This window comes from Camelus ferus, chromosome 6, assembly GCF_009834535.1.
Source record: "Camelus ferus isolate YT-003-E chromosome 6, BCGSAC_Cfer_1.0, whole genome shotgun sequence".
NCBI classification, from domain to species: Eukaryota; Metazoa; Chordata; class Mammalia; order Artiodactyla; family Camelidae; genus Camelus; species Camelus ferus.
In genome coordinates, this window is record NC_045701.1 from 59,574,690 (window position 1) to 59,597,591 (window position 22,902).

At 36.4% G+C, this 22,902-nt stretch overlaps 1 protein-coding gene across 1 annotated transcript in view; it reads left to right on the plus strand.

Annotated features, from left to right (window-relative positions):
- The window catches only part of MNAT1 (MNAT1 component of CDK activating kinase), a 167,865-nt gene that overhangs the window by 20,426 nt on the left and 124,537 nt on the right, over positions 1-22,902 (plus strand). Inside the window, exons 2-3 of the mRNA XM_006185722.3 lie at positions 19,194-19,346; positions 20,731-20,804. Coding sequence (XP_006185784.1) covers positions 19,194-19,346; positions 20,731-20,804 — 227 coding nt within the window. The remainder of the gene's footprint in view (positions 1-19,193; positions 19,347-20,730; positions 20,805-22,902) is intronic.

Below are 22,902 nucleotides of genomic sequence, written 5' to 3' on the forward strand. Positions count from 1 at the left end.
TTCACTTGGCCCTTAAATTATAGTACTAAAATATACTTTGAGTTTTAGCTAAGGCAACATTCAGAGTAATGTTAATGTAAGAACTCTGAATAGATTTCTGAGTGAAAACTATCATCTGCTTGAGAGCCCTTAATAAATGAGGAAAATAGCAGTAAGTACTTTTAAAGTTTGGAATTTTTTTTTTGGGATTTGCAAGTTGTTTATTTTTCATTTGTTAGCACTAAGGTAGGAGCTTAAGCTATCATAGCTCTGAAGAGTTTATTTTATGTCATTGTTTAGTAAATATTTCAGACAGTTGCAATGAAACTTTATTTAGGTTATATTTCCTTTTTGGGTACATTTCTTTTTAATGTTATATTTTCCTTTTAAAGTCTTCATTGCTGCTTTCATTCGACAAATGTTGAGTACTACTATGTGCCAAGCATATTCATAGTTACAGAATAATACTGTCTTCTGCCCTGGTAATTAGATTTCTTTGCTTATCAAATATAACTCTGATTAAAGGTTTTTAGGTTGATTTTACTTTCTTGTTTTGTAAATAATTTAGTTCAAGTGTATTATTTAACTTTCTTGTGGGTTCACAATTTTTAGTGTATATAAATTAATGTCCTGGCTAATTGTGAGATCAGACTATCTAGTTCTGAGTTGATAAATTCTAATTCTGGTACTTTATATGTTGCAGCATTTTGTTGTTTTTTCAAATCAGATATTTGTGTTTTCTTTCCTGTATTTTATTGATTCTATTTTTCTTCATTTCCCCAACCCTCCTTTTCCTATTATGTAAATCATCTGCTCTCTTATCACATACCAAATTGCTGCTTCAATTTCAGTCAGTGACTTGAAGTTTGTAGTGTTATCAACTGGGAGACCATAATCTCTTTGTTAGAAATCTCGCGCTTAATTCTTAGGAGGGAAAACCCTAAAGAATTCTTTGATGTAATTACTATACTTTCTGCAAGTCTCATCTTCATGAGAAAATTTTTAGTTCTTTACTCTAGTAATTTATAATGGATTGTAGTTGACTTTAAATGGATTATCAAGAGGACAAATGTTGGAAAAGTATTTTAAGACATTCTGTGGTAAAGTAGTTCTACATTATGGTATTCCTTAAGTCGTTTTCCTATGAGTTTTGTGTATACTTCACCAAAAAATAAATTGTGACCACCACTTGGCTAAAAATTTTTGTTGAGCTGTGGTATTGTAAATAAGCAAAATAAAAGAAGAAAACTAAACATATTTCTTCTAGCCCAGTTTACAGTTCAGCTTATCAGTTGCTATATAGATAGCTTATTCTCATTTATAGACTTTTTAACGCCAAAAAGAACCTCATCTAGTACAATTTCTTGACTTTTTTAACCTTTTATTTAAATTTTTTTATTGAAGTATAATTGATTTGCAGTGTTATATTAGTTTCCAGTATACAGCAAAGTGATTGAGTTATTCATATACATTCTTTTTCATATTCTTTTCCATTATGGTTTATTATAAGATATTGAATATAGTTCCCTGTGCTACACAGTAGGACCTTGTTGTTTATCTATTTATATATAGTAGTTTGTGTCTGCAAATCCCAAACTCCTAACTTATCCCTCTTCCACCCCCTTTCCCCTTTGGTAGCCATAAGTTTGTTTTCTGTGTCTGTGAGTCTGTTTTTGTTTGATAAATAAGTTCTTTTGTGTCATATTTTATATTCCACATATAAGTGATACTCTATCATATTTGTCTTTCTCTTTCTGATTTTACTTCACTTAGTATTACAGTTTCTTGATTTTAATCATTGAGAGAATAGATTTTTCTTTTTAAAGCTGTTTCAGTGTTGAAACTTTGCAAATTCAGATTGCCTCTCCCTCAGTCAAAGTAAATTAGTGAAGTTAAACAATTACCATTGGTGCTAATGAAAATTTCTTTTCTTTTTTTTCTTTTTTCAGTAGAGGTACTGGGGATTGAACTTGGGACCTCATGCATGCTCAGCACACACTTTACCACTGACTATACCCCCACCCCCCAAAAATTTCTTAATGAGGATCAAATGGGCACAAGTGTCTTTAGTACTTATGTTTATATTAATTTATGGATGAAATGGCCATAGCTGCATTGCTCGTTAGTACTTTAGTTTTTAGTGAATGCAATAGCTATAGCCTGTATCATTTAAAATGACTAATTAAAGAGGAATGGCTTACTACTTTCCAGCAGGTGCATATATGTTAATTTCTTAGAATCATAGACTCTTTATGTTGGAAGAAATCTTAGAGACCATCTAACCCATGTTCTTATTTTATAGATGAATAAACTAGGGTACAAAGTGGTTGAGTGATTTGTCTAATCTTCCTTGACTATAAAGCATTTTGTATGCTTGCCTCCACTGTGATTTGGTAAGGTTATAGACCTTAATACTATCTGATTTCAACTTTCACTTGGTTAAATTCCAGTTTATGAATGTATTGTATCATCTGCTTTCCTACTTAGTTTAAGTTATCAAGCAGTGAAAACTCAGAATTTATGGTAAGTAGTAATTGAGCAGAATCATTTTTCTAAACCTATCATTATCTGTAATTTAGAATTACAATGACCAGGAAGCAGTGTTAGTATAAGAATAGTTTAATACATCCATATTAATCCACCTGGCAGAATATAACATTTTAACATACCTTTTAGATCCACAGTGATGGAAAAAATGATTAAATTGCTTATTGTCAAAACAAAGAATTGCTTTGGATATGGTCATTTAATAAGCTGTTTTGCTTCATGTAAAATAGTTTTGCTTAAGCTCTGGAGGTATAGTCACATGGATTTACCTTTCAATGACAATTGTTTACTGTCTGGGTTTACATTTAGTGCAGGTGCTGGTGGCAGTTTGAGATTCTTGACTCATTGCCCAGCATAGAAAATGACTGTTTTTGCCAGCTATACACAGCACTGTCTTTTAATGTTCACTTTTTAATGAAATTAAACCTGACTTAATTATTCTGTCTTTATAGTGTCATGAAAGAGTTGTTAGTGATATATCTGTTAAAACACTGTTTGTATGTAAACTACTATATATATGTAAAATGAAAAGTTTATGTGTTCATGATTTTTATTGCAGTATTGTGAAGTTCAAAATTAGAAAATAAACATCAGGTTTATACATTTATACCCTTAGGGTTGTACAGTACTGTTGAAGCTCTCTTTTTCTCGGGGAACTGTTCATATTCAATACGTTCCTCCTTTCCCCTTGTTTATTGCTATGTATTTATGACTGCAATAACAGTGATGAGATTGCTGGGGCACCCTCTCTTGTCTGTTTTGCCAGGTAGTGGAGCTTATTGTTTTTTGACTTTGTATTGCTTTCTAGCTGTCAAATAGTCTAATAAATAGATTAAGCTTATCACAAATGGTTACAAATTAATGAGCTCTTTGGTTTTAGAACCCATACTTTCAGCCTCTTTTTCATGTTAAGGAGTGTTAAGACATTCACTAAGGCATTAGAGTTGAACTGAAGAAAGTAAGGAAGATTTGAGACAGGTTTAGGAGGTAAATTGAAAGGATTTGGTGATTCTGTTCTCTATGAGAGTCAGAAGGAATAGTCTAAGGTAATTCTTACGTTTGGAATTTTGATGATTAGGTGAAGAATGGAATTTTGAAGATTCAGTAAACTTCTTTCTGGAAAAAAGCAGGGAATGTATCAGTAAATAACCAGGCAAATAAATTAGCAAGTGGTAATAGCTGAAATGTTGGGTCTTCGAGTATTGGCCAATTATGAAAGGTAGTGCAACTAGGGGTAAGCTGTAATTAGAAGATAAAGGAAGTATCAAAAGATTGGGGGTCTGGGTAAGATCCAGAGGGGCAGTGTAGGTAATGAGATTGAGAGCTAGTAGTTTGGAAGTTTGTGGCCAGAGTTTGGAATATAATTAAACAGGCTGACACCATGTCCAGTGCTGGAGAAATCAATTGGCTAGAGAGCTAAACAACAGACAAACAAAATTTTGTAAAATATTAGAAAAATAGAGCATTCTTAAAATTAAGATGGTCATTGGAAAACCAAAGCATGACCAGAGCAGTTTATTGCTGATGGCTTCTATTTATAGTTAAACTGAATATTGAATATAAAAATCTTTTCTTCTGTCCAACCTATGATATTTTGTGTTGTGCTAAACAATTTGAACTTTATTTATAATGTGAGGTGATTTTAGCAAAGGTTCAATGTAATTAACCTTTTTTTAAGTGTAGAATCCTTTTCTACTTCTGTACAGTTTAAAACCTATAATCTTAGAAAAATGTATTTTAAATCTTGACATGTAAAAGTAGAAATATAATTTGAAAATGATTTTTTAAAAGGACTCTATTTTTCAATATTTGTTTTTGGTGATATCTTAAGGTGATGATTCAGTTAAAATAAAAGCATTACATCTGTTAAATAATACAAATTACCCCCTCCCTCACTTGTTTTTCAAAATCTTTTTGAGAAACTTTCAGATATAGGACAAGTAGTAAGTCACTGAATAGTACCACTTGTTGTATGACTACTATTTAGATTTCCTTTTGGGCAGGTTTATTAATATAGTTCAATAATTTAATTATTAAAAACAAAATGATTGGATATATACTTGTTAGAACTCCAAATATATTACAGTTGAAATTTGAAACAATAAAAAATGAGAGAATAAACGTTCTTTAAGAAATAGGAAATGTTTTCCGATAATATGGAGAAAGTGTGAGGACTTACAGTTCAATAATAAAAATGAATGTTTGTAGATAAATCAAGTTTGAGAGTTTCTGTTTTAATAAGTTGTTAAGGTTTGGGTTCAGAGATCTGTTTCTTTTATAGTAAACATTTTTAATATAGGAACAGATCAGGGAAATGGTTTCCATATGCTTCCTGAGGTGTTAATAATGCACTTTTAGATTGGGAATGCAATATAAACCTAAACTACATTTTGGAAGGTGAGTGGAGGAACATTTCAATGGTAATATGTGCAAGAAACCCTTGTGCTTTGTGGATTTGTGACTTACGGTTTTGTGAGTTTCTGGTACATGCAAATTACTCACTTATAAACCTGGAATCTAACACACCTTGCTCTGTCTGGCCAGCTTGCAGCTTTAGTTGGTTGAGTATTTCTTTTTACTATAGTTCATCCCGCTGGGATCATTCTTGGATACCCCTGCTTTTGGGAGAATTGAGGCCAGTTTTGGGGCCTGTCCTAAGGGAATTAAAACACATAAAACAAAGAGGATGGTTGGGGGAATAAAAAAAAAATTCAAGTGATAATTGTATCTGTCAGACCCTTCTGGGTTTTCTAATGATCTTGGAGGCAAGAACAATCCAGTTTTTGAATTATGATTAAGTTTATTCCTGCTTGAGGTTGAGTATATAATATTATTTTATTGTCCATTATGAAGAGCTCTGGAATATATCCGATTAAAAATAGAATGCTTGTCCTTAATGGTATTTGTAATGTTGAAGAGTTGCATGTTGAATAACTTTCTTCTTGGTTGACTTTTAAATGTCTTGGTGGACCTTAATTTTTTTGTTTTTTTTTTTTCAGAAATGATAAGGCACACAGAAACAAGGAAAAATTCTCATGGGTTTTAGAGTTATCACTCTGAACAGGATTTTTCTAACCTTTCTTTCAGGATAACAACAAAATCTTTCAAGTGCAGGGTGGGGCAAGAGGAGGATTAAAATGACCTAGGAAGGTTTTAAAAAGTACTCTTACTCCTACAGAAATGCTTGCAGTGTCCTAGGCATAGTACTAAATGCTCTTTATTCGTTATCTCATCTAATCTTTATAATAACTCTAATTGGTAGGTACTGTTAATATCCTCTTTTCATGAATGTGAGAATTGTGGCTTGTAGACTTTAAGTGACTTGCCTAAGGTAAAAAAACTAGTGAGTGGCTTAGCCTGGATTCAGCTAGGTCTAATTGATGACAAACTTCTGCTTCTAAAGCATCATGCTATAATTCACTTCTCACAAACTCTTTTTTGTCTTTCTTCTCTATGTCAGAATGGGGGTGATGGCAAGGCCATGTGCATTTTCAAAAAGTTATCCTAGTTCCCAAGGTTATAATGTTGAGTTTACATTTTTGAATCTTTTTTTGCATACAAAAGTATGTATATAACTTGAATAGCTTTATAAATAGTAATAAATCAAACACCTTTGTACTCACTACCCAAATTAAGAAACAGGATATTACTAATAAATTCGAAGCCTCTATTCTTTCTCCATCATATTTCCTCCTTCTCTCAAAGACAAGACTATTGCCCTCAATTCTTTTTTCCTTTCTTTATAGATTTGCCACATATTGCTGGATCTCTAAGCAGTATGTTATTTAGTTTTGCATTTTATGTTAAGTGTATGTATTATGTATGTGTTCTTTTTGTAAATTTTTTTTGTGGTAAAAGCATAACATTAAGTTAACTATTTTAACCTTTTTAAAGTGTACATTTCAGTAGTGTTAAGTATATTCACATTGTTGTGTAAGAGATTTCTAGAACTTTTCAGCTTGAAAAACTGAAACTCTATATCCATTGACACTCATTCCCACTTCCCCTACCTCCCAGTCACTGACAATCATTTTTCTGTTTTCTGTTTCTCTGGTTTTTGACTGCTTTAGTTGCTTTGTGTAAGCTGACTCATACAGTATTTGTCCTTTCATGACTGGCTTATTTCACTTAGCGTAATGTCCCCAAGGTTCATCGATTTCGTTCCATGATTTCCTTCTTTTTTAAAGTCTGAATTCTGTTGTAAGTATATACCACATTTTGTTTACCCATTCAACCACTGATGGACATATTGTCTCCATATTTTGGCTATTGTGAATAATACTATAACAAACATGGGAATGCAGATATCTCTTTGAGATTCTGATTTCAGTTCTTTTGGATATATACCCAGAAGTGGGATTGCTGGATCATATATGGTAATTTTTAATTTGGGGGGGGGGACTGCCATCCTGTTTTTCATAGTGGCTGTACTGTTTTATATCCCAACCAGCAGTGTACAAGGGCTCCAGTTAATATATGTGTTCTTTTTCAACTTTGTTTATTTAACATTGTGCTTTTGAGTTATAGTATTGAGATTCATCCTTTTTTTTAACATTTTTAAATTGAGTTATAGTCATTTTACAATGTTGTGTCAAATTCCAGTGTAGAGCACAATTTTTCAGCTATACATGAATGTACATGTATTCATTGTCACATTTTTTTTTTGCTGTGAGCTACCACAAGATCCTGCATATATTTCCCTGTGCTATACAGTACAATCTTGTTTATCTACTCTGCATTTTAAAATCCCAGTCTGTCCCTTCCCACCCCCTCCCCCCTGGCAACCTCAAGCTTGTACTCTATGTCTATGAGTCTGTTTCTGCTTTGTATTTATGTTTTTTTGTTTTTTTTGTTTTTTTTTTTTAGATTCCTCATATGAGCAATCTCATATGGTATTTTTATTTCTCTCTCTGGCTCACTTCACTCAGAATGACATTCTCCAGGAGCATCCATGTTGCTGCAAATGGCGTTATGTTGTCGGTTTTTGTGGCTGAATAGTATTCCATTGTATAAATATACCACATCTTCTTTATTCAGTCATCTGTTGATGGACATCTATGCTGCTTCCATGTCTTGGCTATTGTAAATAGTGCTGCTATGAACATAGGGGTGCAGGTGTCATTTTGAAATAAGGCTCCTTCTGGATATATGCCCAGGAGCGGAATTCCTGGATCCTATGGTAAGTCTATTCCTAGTCTTTTGAGGAATCTCCATACTGTTTTCCACAGTGGCTTTCCTTGCTTCCCTCTCCCACTCTTAATGATTTAGTTGTCTTCTTTTACAATTTTATGTTTATTCTTTTTGTAATTCATGGCAGTTATCTCCTTTCCAGTTATTGAGTTTCTCATTTTTGTAGCATCCTGCTTCTTTTCTACTCAGAGTAGACCTGTCAATATTTCTTTTAGCATGGGTTTAGTGTTGCTGAACTCTTTTTAGTTTTTGCTTGTCTGTGAAGTTCTTTATCTCTCCTATTCTAAAGGATGGCCTTGCTGGATAGAGTATCCTAGGCTTTGTCTTTTTTTCATTCAGGGCTTTGAATATATCTTGCCACTCCCTTCTGGCCCGTAGTGTTTGTGTAGGGAAATCAGCTGAGAGCCTTATGGGGGTTCCCTTGTAACTCACTCTTTGTTTTTCTCTTGCTGCCTTCAGGATCCTTTCTTTATCCTTGACTCTGGCCATCTTGATTATGATATGTCTTGGCGTGGGTCTGTTTGGGTTCTTCCTGTTTGGGACCCTCTGAGCCTCCTGTATTTGGATATCTGATTCCTTTAGGTTTGGGAAGTTTTCAGTCATGATTTCTTCAAATACCTTTTCAATCCCCTTTGTTCTTTCTTCCCTTTCTAGGACCCCTATTATGCATAGATTGGCACTCTTTATATTATCCCATAGGTCCCTTATATTGTTTTCATTGTTTTTTATTTGTTTTTCTCTCGGCTGTTCTGACTGGGTGCTTTCTGTTGTTCTGTCTTCTAGGTCACTTTTCATTCCTCTGCATTATCTAGCCTGCTTTGTACAGCCTTTAGGTGAACTCTCATCTCAGCAAATGAGTTTACTAATTCTACTTGGTTCTTCTTTATAGCTTCTATTTCATTTTTGACATATTTTATATCTCTAAACACTATTTCTTTTAGTTCCTACAGTGCTTTGATCACTCCTTTTTTTAAATCTTGATCTAGTAGGCCATCAATGTCTATTTCCTTGATCGTGCTTTCAGGGGATTTCTCTTGATCTTATATTGTGAATCGCTCCTCTGCTTCTTCATATTGCTCATATCTCTCTGGCACTGTGGCTTAAGGAGTATCAGTTATCTAGTTCTCCTGGAGATACTGTGCTCTTAATGATTTTATTCAGAGGTCTTTGTGTCTTCACCCTGTTTTGCGAACTTAGTTTGCTGTTTCCAGAGGCCCTCTGTTGGCGCGCTTGTCTGTGCTGCTCCCAGTGGCTGTCGGCTAGCAGATCGTGCCCCCTCCTAACACTGGGTCAGAAGCTGAGCTCTTACCTGGTTGTCAGGTGGGTCACTCCCCCTCCCTATGCCGCAGTCAGATGCTGCGCTCCGGGGAGGCAGGTGGGCGGGTCGCGCCCCCTCCTAGCACTGTGGTCAGGTGCTGCATTCCTGCCAGGAAGGCGAGTGGCCGACTGCCCTCTCCTGGCGCCGGTCGCTCTGCTGCTCTGTGCAGCTGCCCACTCCGCTTCCGGTCGGCGCCCCGAAGGCAGGCTCGGGGAAGACCACGGAACGGCCCCACCCTTGCTCTGTGCCAAATCTCAGCTCCTTGTTTGTCTTGGCGGCATGAGTTCTCTGAGGTGCCAGGGCAGAAAGATCTTGTCTGCCTCGGGCTGTAAACAAGTCTCAGTCCTGCCTAGGAGGTTGCGGAGCCCCCAGGTGCGGATTCAGGTCTCGGCCCTGCCCCCATCCAGGTGCTGCCCACAGGAGGAGATGGTGGCTGTGGCTGCACCCCACCTCTCTTCTCGGGGGAAGAGCCAGTAATGGTGGTGCAGGTCTGAGGAGACAAAGGCTACGGTGCCCCTCCCCCCAGGGCACACCAGCTGTGTTGCTTTGTTTTTTTTGCAATTTATGGGGGACTGAGGTTGTTCTGCTCTGTATCCCCTCCCAGCCACAGCGTGCAGCACCCCACAGTCCCCTGGGGCTGCGTCAGTGCAGCTACCCCCATCCTCCGCCCGGCTTGAGCGGCCTGTCCCAGTCCCCAGCTGCCCACTCACGTCTTGGGCTTGGTGTCGTGGGGACCCTTTGTGCCCTTTTAACTCAGTTCTGTTGGTCAAGGGGTGCTTGGGGCAGATCTGAGCCTCGGATGCTCCCCCTCCGTCCTGCTGGCCTCTCTGTTGGAGATGGGGAGACCCAGCAAACGAGCGCCAGTCCTCCTTTGCCGCTCCCTCCCCGCGGGATCGGTCCCACACTGTTTTGCTGTTTCTTCTTTCTTTTTTCCTTTTCTCCTACCAGATTTTTGGTGTCTTTGTCTTTCGAAGAGGGCGATGTTCTATTGGAGTTCGGCAGGTGCTCTGGTTGGCTGAAAGGTCCATAGATGTGAGTTTTGGTGTATTTGTGGGAGAGGGTGAGCTACGAGTGTCCTTCTACTCCACCATCTTGCTTCTCTCCCGAGATTCATCCACGTTGATGCATATAGTTTTAATTTGTTCATTTCCACAGCTGTATAGTATTCTACTGCATGATTATATTGTATTTAATGTATCCATTCTGTTATTAATAGACATATCTGTTGTTTCCAAATTTGTTTTTGCTATAGGAAATATTTCCATAATATCCTTGTACATGTCTCCTTGTTCACATGGTTTAGGTTTTCTCCAGGATGTATACCTAGAATAGAATAATTAGGTTATAAGGCATGTGCATGTTTAATTTTACTAGGAAATGCCAAGTTGTTCTCCAAAGAGGATGTACAGTCTATATTCCTGTTGGCAGTGTGAAAATCTGGTTTTCTATATCTTTGCCAATCAGACTTAAAATTTCTAAACATTTTCACTTGTGAAATGATATTTTACTGTGGTTATACAATGTATTTCCCTAATTGTTCATCTTTTTATGCTTCTTGGTGTTTGTGGTTCCTCTTCTGTTAATGTCTGTATAAGGTGAGAATCTTATACTCCATTTTTACTGCTGTCACCTTGGTTTGAGTGCTTTCATCTCTTGCTTGGGTTATAGTAATAATCGTGACTTAGTTTACCTGCTTTTGCTCATGTGCCTATAGCCTGTTTTCCACATGGCAGCCAGAGTGATCCTTTAAATAAGTAATTTATGTTACTTCTCTGCTCTAAACTCTGCAGTAACTTCCCATTTTATGCACAGTAAAAGCCAGAGTCATTATAGTGTCTGTCTTATATGATGTTTCTCTAGTCTCTCTGATAGGCTGCATGAGGGCAGGGACCTTTGTTTTGCTTACTGAGGCATCCCCAGTGTATTCAACAGTGCTTATCACCTAGTAGGCACTTAATGAATATTCATTGAATGACTTTCAATTCAGCAACTAAATAAATGCCCATTTTCTGTGATGTGTAGATTTTCCTCAAAAATATTTTGGTTTTCTGAATAAATAGGAGTTTTCTGTAAAACTAAACAATAATGAAGAGCAATTTTATACTTGCTTTTGTTTATACTGAATGGTTTCATTTTCCCTTGTTGAACACTTATTTAAATGAGTTAAAGAGCACATTTTAAGGGATCTAATATTAATTTTGATTATATGACTTTTATAACAGAATGATCATTAGATAATTTTAAATTAAGATCAAAACTAGATATTTAGATCAGAAAAATCAGATTCTATTATTGGTTTTAGCATAGAGATAACCTCATTTCATCACAAATGGAGATAATCCCATGCATTTAAAAGTAAAAAGTTAACTTGAGAGTTCTTGGTTGTATCCTACTGCAGGATGGTGAGTGCCCGGATGCTAGGTTGAAATGAAGGGTAATTCCAAGGCTCTGAGGTGGCTTATTAACCAAATGAAGAGAAGAAGGCAAAGTTCAGAGGTGTTGTTTCTAAATTTAAATGAGTTTAAATTGTGGTATGAAGAACTTAGAGAGTTAGAGCTGTTATGTTTGAGGTAGTGAGTGAAACTTTATTTTACCAAGGTGTTACATTCATTCAACCAATATTTGTCCTGAAACATAGGGCTTGGGATACAATAAGGAGCATAACAAATGTGATCCCTGTTCTTGTCGAATAATCTAGTAGGGAGACAGACAGTAAACATAAAATTAACAAATATAAAATTATTTATTTTGATAAGTGAGCTATAAAGAGAAGGATGTGTATCAGTTGGAGTTTAGTCAGGAAAGCAAAAACCACCCTAGATATTTTAAGCCATTAGGAATTTAATATGGACAATTTACAGACTTACAAATCTGTTAGAAGGACTAGAGCAGTAAGGGTAGGGCAACTGCTACATTCAGGAAATCAGGAAGAGCAGGAATTGTAGAAAAACTGCTGCTGATCCCACTTGTCTGCATCATTGAAGTGGGTAATTCATAGGAGAACACCTGAAATCTAGTTCTGACAGTCACAGTTAAGCCATTTGTAGTAGATGTGTTCATTTACGGAGGAAGAAGAATGCTCAGGATATAACTCTGGGTACTTCAACTTTTAGATGTCTTATATCTGTGGTAAAGAAGGCATCTCTAAAGGGGAGGCTGTATCTGATGGATAAGATCTTTTAAAAGATGGAGAGATCAATTTCTAACAAGAAATTTGGTTATTTTATGACACAAATGAAGGACTTAGGCTTAGATAGGAGTAGGGACAAATTTTCTCTAAGATTCTTTGTGAACAGATGACATTTGGTTTGAGACTTGAATGCTGAGAAAAAACAGCCATAGGAAAACTGGGGAGAGGAGAGTTTCTGGCAGAGAAGATGAAAGTAGTTGCCCTGAACTTGAATGACTTTGTATGTTGGAAGGACAGAAAGAAGACAGGAGTAAATTGGTAGGACTTGAAGCTAGGGAGTTAGATTGAGGTCAGATCATGAAGTTTCTTCAAGGCTCTGGTAACACATTTTTCTTTTCTGCTTTTTAACATAAGACACTTGAGTCAGGAATAAGAGAATGAAATGAAATAATTTCTGATTTGTTTTTATTTTTTTGGGGGGGTAATTAGGTTTATTTATTTATTTTAAGGGAGATACTGGGGATTGAATCCAGGACCTTGTGCACACCAGGCATGTACTCTACCACTGAGCTACACCCTCCCCTCCAATTTCTGATTTAAAGAGATCATTTATAGAGAATACATTTGGGAGAAAGAGGTGAGTGTGGGTTGGGAGCAATAGTGAAAGCAAGGAGAGCAGTTGGGAGGCTTTAGCAGTGGAGATGGCCAAAAGTGGATGTGGTTTAATATGTGTTTTTGATGCAAAGTCAGTTGGTCTTGATATAAGTTAGCTGTGAGGAATTAGGAAGAGAGAAATCTAGGAAGGCTTCTAGGTTTTTGGATTGAGCAACAGGGTAGATGGTGCTGACATTTACTGAAGTAGAACTAGTTGGGGAAGGAGCAGGTAGAACAGGGTGAAAGAATAAAGAACTCTCTTTTAGACTGTTATGTTTGTGATGACTCTAGACATCTGAGTGGTTGTTGATTAGGTAGTTGAGCTGGAGTCAAGAGCTCAGGAATGAGATTGAGCTATAGTCTAGTTCTGAGAGTCACGGTTAAAACCAGTTGTACTGAAAGCAATCATTTATAGAGGGAATAGAGTGCCCACGATACTGGGCACTTAAACTTTTAGATGTTTTATAGGGGAGAAGGCGCCAGCAAAAGAAACAAAAAAAGAGCAGGTAGGTAAGAGGAAAATCAGATAAGCGTAAAGTCACAAAAGCCTGAAAAATACAGTGTTCCAGATAGAGGAAGTAGTCAGTTCTGTTAATGCTGCTGAGAGGTGGTGTAGGATAAGGACAGAGAATTCTCTATTAATTATTGGCTTTGGCAAGATTGAGGACATTGGTGAAATTCTTTAGAATTATTTCAGTGGAAAGTCAGGAATTAAAGATGGATTGAAATGAGTTAGAGAAGGGAGGTGAAGCAGTGAAGACAGAATTAAGGCGACTCTTGCTTCAGGAATTTTGCTGTGTACAGGCGCAGAGAAATTAGGTGGTAACTGGAAAGGAATGTAGGGTAGTGTGTGTGTGTGTGTGTGTGTGTGTATGTATGTGTGTGTGTTTTAAGATGGTTGTTGATACTAAGGCATGTTTGTATTCCAGTAGAAATTTCAGAAGATGTAGAAATTCATAATGCAGGAGAAAGAAGGGAAATTGCAGAATGAAAGTACTTGCGTAGAGATTAAGGATGCAGAGCACAAGCGGAAGAGAGAGACTGGCCCCAGATATGAGCATGAATACTTTTTCATTTTAAAGCAATGCAAGGAATACAGATAATATGGTTGTAGAAGCAATTGGATTGATAAAATTAGTGTTTGGAAATGAGGTGATTTTTGTCTGATCACATCCCATGTTAATAACATATGAGGTCAAGGCACCAGCTATGATTAGGGTAAGAATAGGAAGTGTTGGAAGTCTGAGAAGAGAAGAGAAAGTATGAAATAGTTCTCTCAGAGATTGGGAAAAATGAATTTACTTAGAAAGTGTAGAATGAATGTCTGGCAGTGTTGAGTGCTTATATGAGATCTGTGGTGATACCTTTAAAGTGAATTCAGTCTGTAAGGATGATGCTTTCTCCAGCAAAATTGAGCAGCTCAGTTAACAGGCATAGGGTGGATAGACAGGTTCAATAACAAATGGATAAGGAGTATAATAGTGGAGAGAGGGGCAAATGACTTAAGTGTATTTGCAAAGGATTGGTTATAATACTAGATGCTGAAATCTTAGCCAGTGTTAAGTTAGGACCTCCAGAGGGTGATGATCAGGGAAGAGTAGTAGTGTCAGTGAATGGGAGGTCCTTGTGGAATCAAAGGACAGAGTGATGGTACTTAGTGCAAGTCATCTGAAAGGCGAGGAAGAGGTATTCCGAGGGTGGGATGCCAGAAATGAGAATCCAGAGGAGATATATCTGTTGATAATGACAATAATGACAAGGTTGAAGTTTGAAGGTATGAGGGTGGGTGACTAAATTGAGATGTGGCAAGAGATCATCAGGATTAAGGAAGTGCCTAGGATAATGGTTGGCTCATTTATGAGGATGTTTAAGTTGCCAAAAATGATGCTAGGAGCAGTGGTGAACAGGAAGACCGTAAGTCAGATCTGGAAAACTGTTAGGGAGAGAGGAGTGGATACAGTTAGAGGAGTCCATAACTGAGGGTAAAGATGGTGGGATTCATTATTAGTATGACTGACATGTCTGGACGATATGAATACATTTTGGGGATACTGTGGATCATATTGCCCATAGATGGGTACAAGAGGGTGATAGAGTGAGTGTGATAATGACAGGGACAAAAATGGTGTACTGTATTTGAGACAGTGTAGGAGTTGTATAATGTTTTAATAAATTAGTTTGGGTACTTGAGGAAGTACGAATATGCTTACAAAGCTTTAGGAAATTAGCTCTCTAGGTAAGGTAAGTTGTCTTTCTCTTTTTATTATCCCATTTTTGATATTCTATTATGTATAAGGTTGTATTTTTAGAGGTAGGTGTGCCAGTTGCTTGGAGGATTTATTTTTTGGTCTATTTTTCATTTTGATGGAGGCTAAGTGATCCAAATAGAGATACTTTATTTAAAGTCATGTATTTTATGCATACTTTAAAAACTAAAAAAACTTGTATAACTGTTATTATTTATCTTTTATGGAGGAATTTTTTATTGCCTGAATGGTTCCCTTGGTGAGATACTCTTTTTGTTTTTTTCCTTCATTCTCATTCCATAATAAATTTTGGGAAAAGATTATGGTTACCTCTACACCAATAGCTTTCATGTTTACATCTGGTTGACTATGCAGTCTGTTCTTGTGCCATTAAAGTGTCCAACTGAAAATAAAACATTGGATTAAAAATGCATATTATCTATAGAAGCATATTCTAGTAGAAAGATTAGGATGAGAAACAAGGTACACTTAATAAGTGTAATATCCATGCAGATGGTTAGATGGTTGTACCTAGTCTGCTGGATTTAATGGACTGGGTTCCAGACCAGATTGGAGAAGTCTGAGAATTCACTTTATTGGCAACAGCCCAAGGAATACTAGACAGGCCTCAAGGTCTTTACTGGGCCTAACCTGGTGATACTGGCTTGGTTTTGATTCTTTGTTTGTTTTTTAAATTTTTGGGTGGGGGGAGGTAATTAAGTTTACTTGTTTGTTGTTATTATTTTTTTATTTAATGGAGATACTGGGGCTCGAACCCATGACCTCGTGCATGCTAAGCATGAGCTCTACCACTGAGCTATTCCCTCTCCCTTTTTTTGATTCTTTGTAAAATCCTGAGTCACTCTTCAGTCCAGTTACTGTTTCATGCTTGTTCTGCCCAGACACCTTCAGTGATTCAGTTTTGACTTCAAACCTGTGAGGGATTATTGACCACAGGGTGTGAATTGACATTGAAATCTGGGGACCTGACGTGATACTAGCTTAGAATGGGAGTATATGAAAGTCAGATTTATTATTATCACCTAATAATAAATAGAGCCTTGGCTCAGATCTAGCTCATAGTGGGTCTGAATTCTCACCTTGTAGTCATTTCCTAGGTTCCGGGATGTGTAATTGCAATGGATATACATGGTATTTGGCAGAACTCTCAAATTGGTTCCTTGACCAGTGAGATAAAGGCTACCATAGTGGGGAAGGTCAAACTGAAGCTTCTAAAACCGTACCTTCACCCATCCTGAGAGGGACAGCAATTCATCTAGTCTAGGATTAACACATATTATGGGTACAGGTGTGCTTTTCCTGCTCGTAGGGCTGTGGCCAACACTACTATCTGATGATTTAACACAGTGTTTAATTCACCAATGGGGTATCTTGAGCAACATTTTCTCTTACCAAGAGTCCCACTTTATAGGAAAAGATACGTGACTGTGAGCCTCAGTTCATGAATTCACTAGTCCTAACTCTGCTCTACACTTACTCCTCTGGATTGATAGAGTAAATGGGCTCATAAATGCAATTAATGTGCTGGATGGGAGGTGGTACTCTGCAAGGGTGGGCACCATCCTCCAGGATGCTTTCTGCATCCTAAATATTCAGTCATAATATGGCTATGACCATTATTTTGGGTATCCCTAAGAGGTAAAATATATCAGTCCTGGAACCAAGAGATGGAAGTAGGAGTGGCTTCACTTGGTATTACCACTGGTCATTACTTGGGGAATTTGTATTTTCTATCTATGTAACTTTAGGCTCTGTGGACTTAGAGGTCCTTGTTTTCAGAACTGAAAATGTCCCACTGAGGGACACATTAAGAACTCCATTAAACTTTAAGCCATGCCTACTGTCTGGTAACTTCGAGCTCCTTATGCCGAAAGATCACCAGGGAAGAAAAGGAGTCACCATCCTGGCAAGAGTAATTGACTTGGCTCATCATCACAATGATTACAGGGAAGAATATATCTGGCACATAAGGGATCCACTAGGACATCTCTTGGTGCTCCCAAGCCCATTATAGTAAATGTAAGTAGAGCAGCCACAACCTAGAAAGAGAATGGTAACCAAGGGTTCAGACCCCTTAGAAGTAAAGGTCTGTACTAGCAAGCTGGCTAGACCAGCAGAAGTGCTAGTAGAGGGTAAGGGGAAGCTAGAGCGGGATGATTAAACATCTTTAATACTGCTGAAATCCTTATGATTTAAGGCAGAGTTTTAAAAAGCAGAAGTGTAGAACTGATTGTGGAAACAAATAATAAGTTTAAGATTACAGTATGACTTTCAGAAGTATTAGAGTGTTCTATATTACCTTGTTAACTGAATTATTGACTGAGTCTACTCTCCAAGACCTTGAAATTCAGAATATTATTTGTGGCTCAATAGTTGTGTTTCACATGGCTCCTTGCCTATAAATATCTTTTGTCAGTGTGAAGTGTGCTCATTTTCAGCTTCTCCAGTTGGATTTAATTTCCTCCAAGCACAAAGATTAGGAGAAATGTACCACTCCCCATCTTCCCAATCCCAAGTAAATTTTATGGGGTTTTGTTGCACTTAATAATGATAGCTGTGATCTCTAGTCTCCCTCTTAGGGATTACCCCCCCCCCTCCGTTTTTTGTTGGCACTGTTAAGATGGAAATATGCAAAAGTCAATGTTAGTGTTTTACTAATAACCAACCTTAAACATTCTTACCTTCCCTGTGTCATTCTTATCATTTAGGTTATTAAAGTCAACTCCATACTTGGAAGAAATCAACTTTTCCCTTATTTATTAGAATTTCTCTTTTTCCTTTTATTTTTTTTTGGGGGGGGTGATGTATAGTTTATTGAGTACTTATTAACTGTCAGACACTGGGGATAGAGAACAAGATAGGGCAAATTCCTGCCTTCCATCCTAGTGGAGGTTGCAGAAAAATCAACACATAAAGAAATAAATAATTTCAAGTAATGCTACAAACGGAGTGATTAGAGTTGGTGTGGCCCTAACATATCTGGAGTTGGGCAATATTACAACTGGAGAACTATATACCAAAATGTTGAAATATTTAAAAGTTGTGAATCAAGCTATACCCTTGGCACAGCCTTAGTTCCAACACCGCATCCTGAGTTCCCAGGAGCCTGCATCCTTAAGACCCAGAGGCTTTTTTTCTCCCGGTCAGCCTTTCCACTTGCTAGTCTGACTAGTAGCATGGATCTTTTAGGGCAGGGCAGGGGTGATTGGGTGATGCCTGGACCCATCTAAAACAAAGTATGAGCTAATCCTGTCAGTTCCCTGGGAATGTTGTACAGGGAGGTTAACCTTGCCAGCTCCTTTATTTTCCGACTCGACTTGCAGGAAGTTCTAAGCTCTTCCCCAAACCATACTACCCAAGAAGAGAGACAAGAGGGGATGCAGGTATAGGGGAAACCTGGCTTGCCTGGGCAATCACTTTGGTGGATTTAGGGCAGCCAGCTTTAACTGATTAAAGATTTTATAAGTCGCTCTTTCTAGGATTTCTCAGGGCAGAAGCTGCGGTGATTTTCTCCTTTTTCCACATATATCTGGACATTCTCAGTTCTTTATCCTCTGTCCTGGGGGGCCCCCTTCAGCTTGCACCTCTCCCTTTTGAATAATTTCTACTTACTCAATTGCCTGTTGAACTTTTGAAAAACTTTCTTACAAGGTTGAAAGGGAAAAAAAAAATCTTTGTTTTAGTGATTGTGGTAGGCAGGGCTCTCTAAAGTGCAGGCCTCTGCCAGGTCTAAGGGTGATACTGGACTGAGAATGGAGGTGACCCTAGACTGCTTTTTTACGTGCCTCTTTGCTCCTTATCTTGCTGTCTGAATCCTCCTAGATTCCAACTCAATTTAAAAAAAATTGTAGATTTATTTAATTTGTAAAGTAAACTGGCATCCTTTCAGACACTTATGTCTGAAGTAGGCTCCAAATGAAAACGAACTTTTTCCCAAAGGTTTTTAATAGGATTTTAAGTAGCAATGATTAATTTTCCTGCCCTCTCCTGCCCCACAAAGAAAACTCTACCCAAACAAATAAACCAAAACAAAAGAAGGGCAAACTATATATAGATTTGTAGATTTGAATACTAGCCTAAAAGTTACATTGTATTTTTCTCCTTATAGGTGTGAAAGTTGTGTGGATTTACTCTTTGTGAGAGGAGCTGGAAATTGTCCTGAGTGTGGCACTCCACTTAGAAAGAGCAACTTCAGGGTACAACTCTTTGAAGATCCTACTGTTGACAAAGAAGTTGAGATTAGGAAAAAGGTGCTAAAGATGTAAGTACTACTGCTTGAATGATTCAGTTCACAAAGAGGACTTTAACAATTATTTCAGTAATTGATATAATTATTTGCTTGTAGAAATTTGTATAGTTCGGCAAGTGAATACTTACTCATCTATGTATTTGTTCAGCATTAAAAATGTGTTAAGTTCTTAGAGAACTCAGTAATATTAATTATCTAACCTTTGTTTGAGAAGAATAAATCCTCTTAATTGATGGCTTCACAATTTATTTGCTTTATTCTTTAATTAGCGAATATATCTTGAGTACCTACTGTGCGCAGTGTTTACATATTAGGCCCTAAGTACAAAACGAGTGTAACAGCTACAAACCTTGCCCTCATAAGTCTTGTAGTATAGTAGCTTGGATAGTATAGAGACAGACAATAAAACAGGCAAACAAAACAAATATGTGATTATAAATTGAGAAAAATGCTATGAAGTTAGTGACTAAGTGTTGCTGTGAGTCAGTCATGTCAGGTGAGGCCTGAGGAGGTAACATTTAAGTTGAGATTTGAAAGCTGTTAAAGAAAATTATGGTTAGCTATGATTTATTTTGATATGTATCTCTGTGTGTGTACATATATATTTCTAATACTCTGTCTTTTTCACTTATAATTTAACTTTTTACTCTTTGTTAGTAATCTTGAGTTTTATTTTATCTGTCCTTTTGTTGTAAGCCACCTTCTTGTTTTTCAGATTTAAAGAATTAGTATTTATTTATTTATCTCTCTGTCTATTTACTTAGGTGGTATACATTTCAACATTGGTCACAAATGTTTTAGCAGCATCTTTCTAGGTACTTAACTGGTGTTACTTTATCAATACCCCAAGCTGCTCGTTTATTTTTTGAATTGCTTCTGGGAGATAGTCTCTCTTAGATTCTTATCTTTTATCATTAAGCCCTGTGGTTTTCTAATTCTTCACAGGTACATTACAATATTTATGTTTTCTTGATCTATCATTATTTAGACTATAACTTATGAAAAGCAAGAAGGTGTCTTTTGAATTAATTTTTAGCTTTCTGGAAATTAGTAAATCTATTTATAAGAAGTAAACAATATCATCTTTCCAATAGTAGACCTCATTTAAGCTGTTTCCCATTCCTTCAGGGTACTAATTTCTTTCTTTTTCCCTTAAGTCTTAGAAGGATTTTATATATTGTAACATTCTCTCCTGATTTTATTCGTTCTCTGTAGTCATAAGAATTTAAGAACCACATTCTTGGTCTAGTTAAAAACCTGGTGTGAAGAAAACTATTTTACACAGTAAGCAGTCCTTTTTTGTGTATCGTATATGAATTAGGTAAGAACAAACCAATTAGATAATATTGAAAGCAAGTGATTTGGAATATTTTGATTATTTCCCCTTCTCTTAAAGATATAATAAAAGGGAAGAAGATTTTCCTAGTCTAAGAGAATATAATGATTTCCTGGAAGAAGTGGAAGAAATTGGTACGTTTTTAATGCTTGTACTTTTGGTGTGCTAGCTTGTGTGCTTTTATCTTTTAGATGGCTAGGAGAACATTTCATATAAAAATCTATGACAAATTTTGTTGTGGTAGCTGATGTTTACCTAATTTCTTTCCATTGCACTTGAATTGTGTTTGTTAAATTGAAGGTATACTTAAGGATATATTAAGTATAAACATTTTGTCTAGGAAAAATATGATGAATAGAAATACTACTGCTTTATAGCTGGGAAGGAAGGCTGATCTGTATGTTTCACCTGTATGTTGATGATGTATTAGAGTAAGATAAAGAAAAATATTCAGATTTTTTAAAAATGGGATTTTTGTTAACTGTATCCATTGTGACAGAAGCTATACATTGTTTATTATCATTTATGCTTCTGTGCATGCAGTAATCTGAAAATACTTTGAAGCAGCTGACTATTGAAGCAGCATTTTATTATTCAATGTTATTCTAGAATCAGAAGTTAGAGTTATCTTAGTGCTTTTTCTTTCTATTATGGCTAGTCAAAAAGAAGATTTCATCAAAAGAAAGTTTTGTTTCTGTTCTTCTTAAATAACATTTCAGGGGTGTTAAAAACTCTGAAGGTTGCTATACACCAATTTAAAAAATTGATATTGTTTTTTAAACTTGCCATAATTCTTACTACTCAATATAGGTTTGGAAATAATACAAAAATTATAGACTATGAAAATTAGAACAAGACCAAGAGAATTAAGCAGTTATCTTATTCTTCTCTCAAACCTGATAGCCAAGCTATACTCATACTATGCATACTATTTATTATTTAAGATATGATTGTAATAAAATTCATCTTTCTTTAAAACATTTATATATGTAAATTTTTAGAAAATTCAAATTCCTAAAGAATAAGGTACTCTGATTCCTTTAATTTCTTTGATAACTGAGAAAAACCCAGAAAATCTTTTTATTTCAACTGTTACTGAAATTTTTCTAAAATATCTAAGTTCATTTATTGTATCATAGCAAATAGCACGTATAGAACATAATTTCAGCTTTTTCTGGGATCCTTTAGTGCCTTGGAGCCATTGCTTTTTTATTCTAATTGTATTCATTGCACTTTGTGTGTAATCTTGGCAACCATGAATGGCTATGGATTTTAACTGAAAAGACAGAAGAGTTGGGAGTGCCAAGGCAAAGTAGAAAAGTTAGGATATAGACTGAGAAGCTACACCAAAAACAGATAGGAAAGAAATGAGCCAGTATGCAGGTATGTAGAAATCTGGCTAAAAATAGGTGTTCGATATGGAACAGGCAGTGTGATAGTAAGCAGGAAGAAACTCAACTTACATTTATTCTAAAGGCAGTATGATTAGTCAAAAGTCTGATCAGGCAATAAAGGGAAAGAAGATTATAGATGTCACAGAGCAAGTTGAATACATGTTCACAGTCTAAGCAGGCAGGTAGGATAAGTAAAAGAAACTGATGGATCAAGAAGGTGGGGGGAAGAGAGGATCTTGGTTCTGGAACAAGGTTTTAGTTGAGCCATGATTTTAAAAAATACATACTTTTTGCAAAGAGGTTAATTACCTTTAAAGATATGAACAACCAAAGGGCCTATAGGCAACATCATGTTCAGAAGTGGGAGCTAAGATTGATAGGTAAGAGTAAGTCCGGATATTAGGGCTATACAATAGGTCATCCTTTCTTTACCAGATAAGGAAACTAGCTCAGAGCATTTAACTTGAAAGTGATTCTGCTATTATATATATCCAAGAAGGACTATCTTTAGTTGCAGTATGTTGACACTCTCTTAACCAAACTCTACTTAGTTGACTCATTGGAGTAACTGATATTTCCCAGTCTTTCTGTAACATGTATTGACTGATCCCCAAAGCATAATGAATGCATGATGAATCCTGTCCATTAAAAGATGTCCTTAAGTACACCTCTGTACTTCTCTCACCAGTTCACTTATGTATGAAGTTGGTTGCATTGGTAACCAAACCTTCTTATGCCAGTTCTATGTTATTGTAACTAAGTAATTTAATTAAGTAGTTTATAAGGTTGGGAAAAAAACGGCAAAACTCTGAAGGATTCCTCTTCTCAAGTTCTTGGT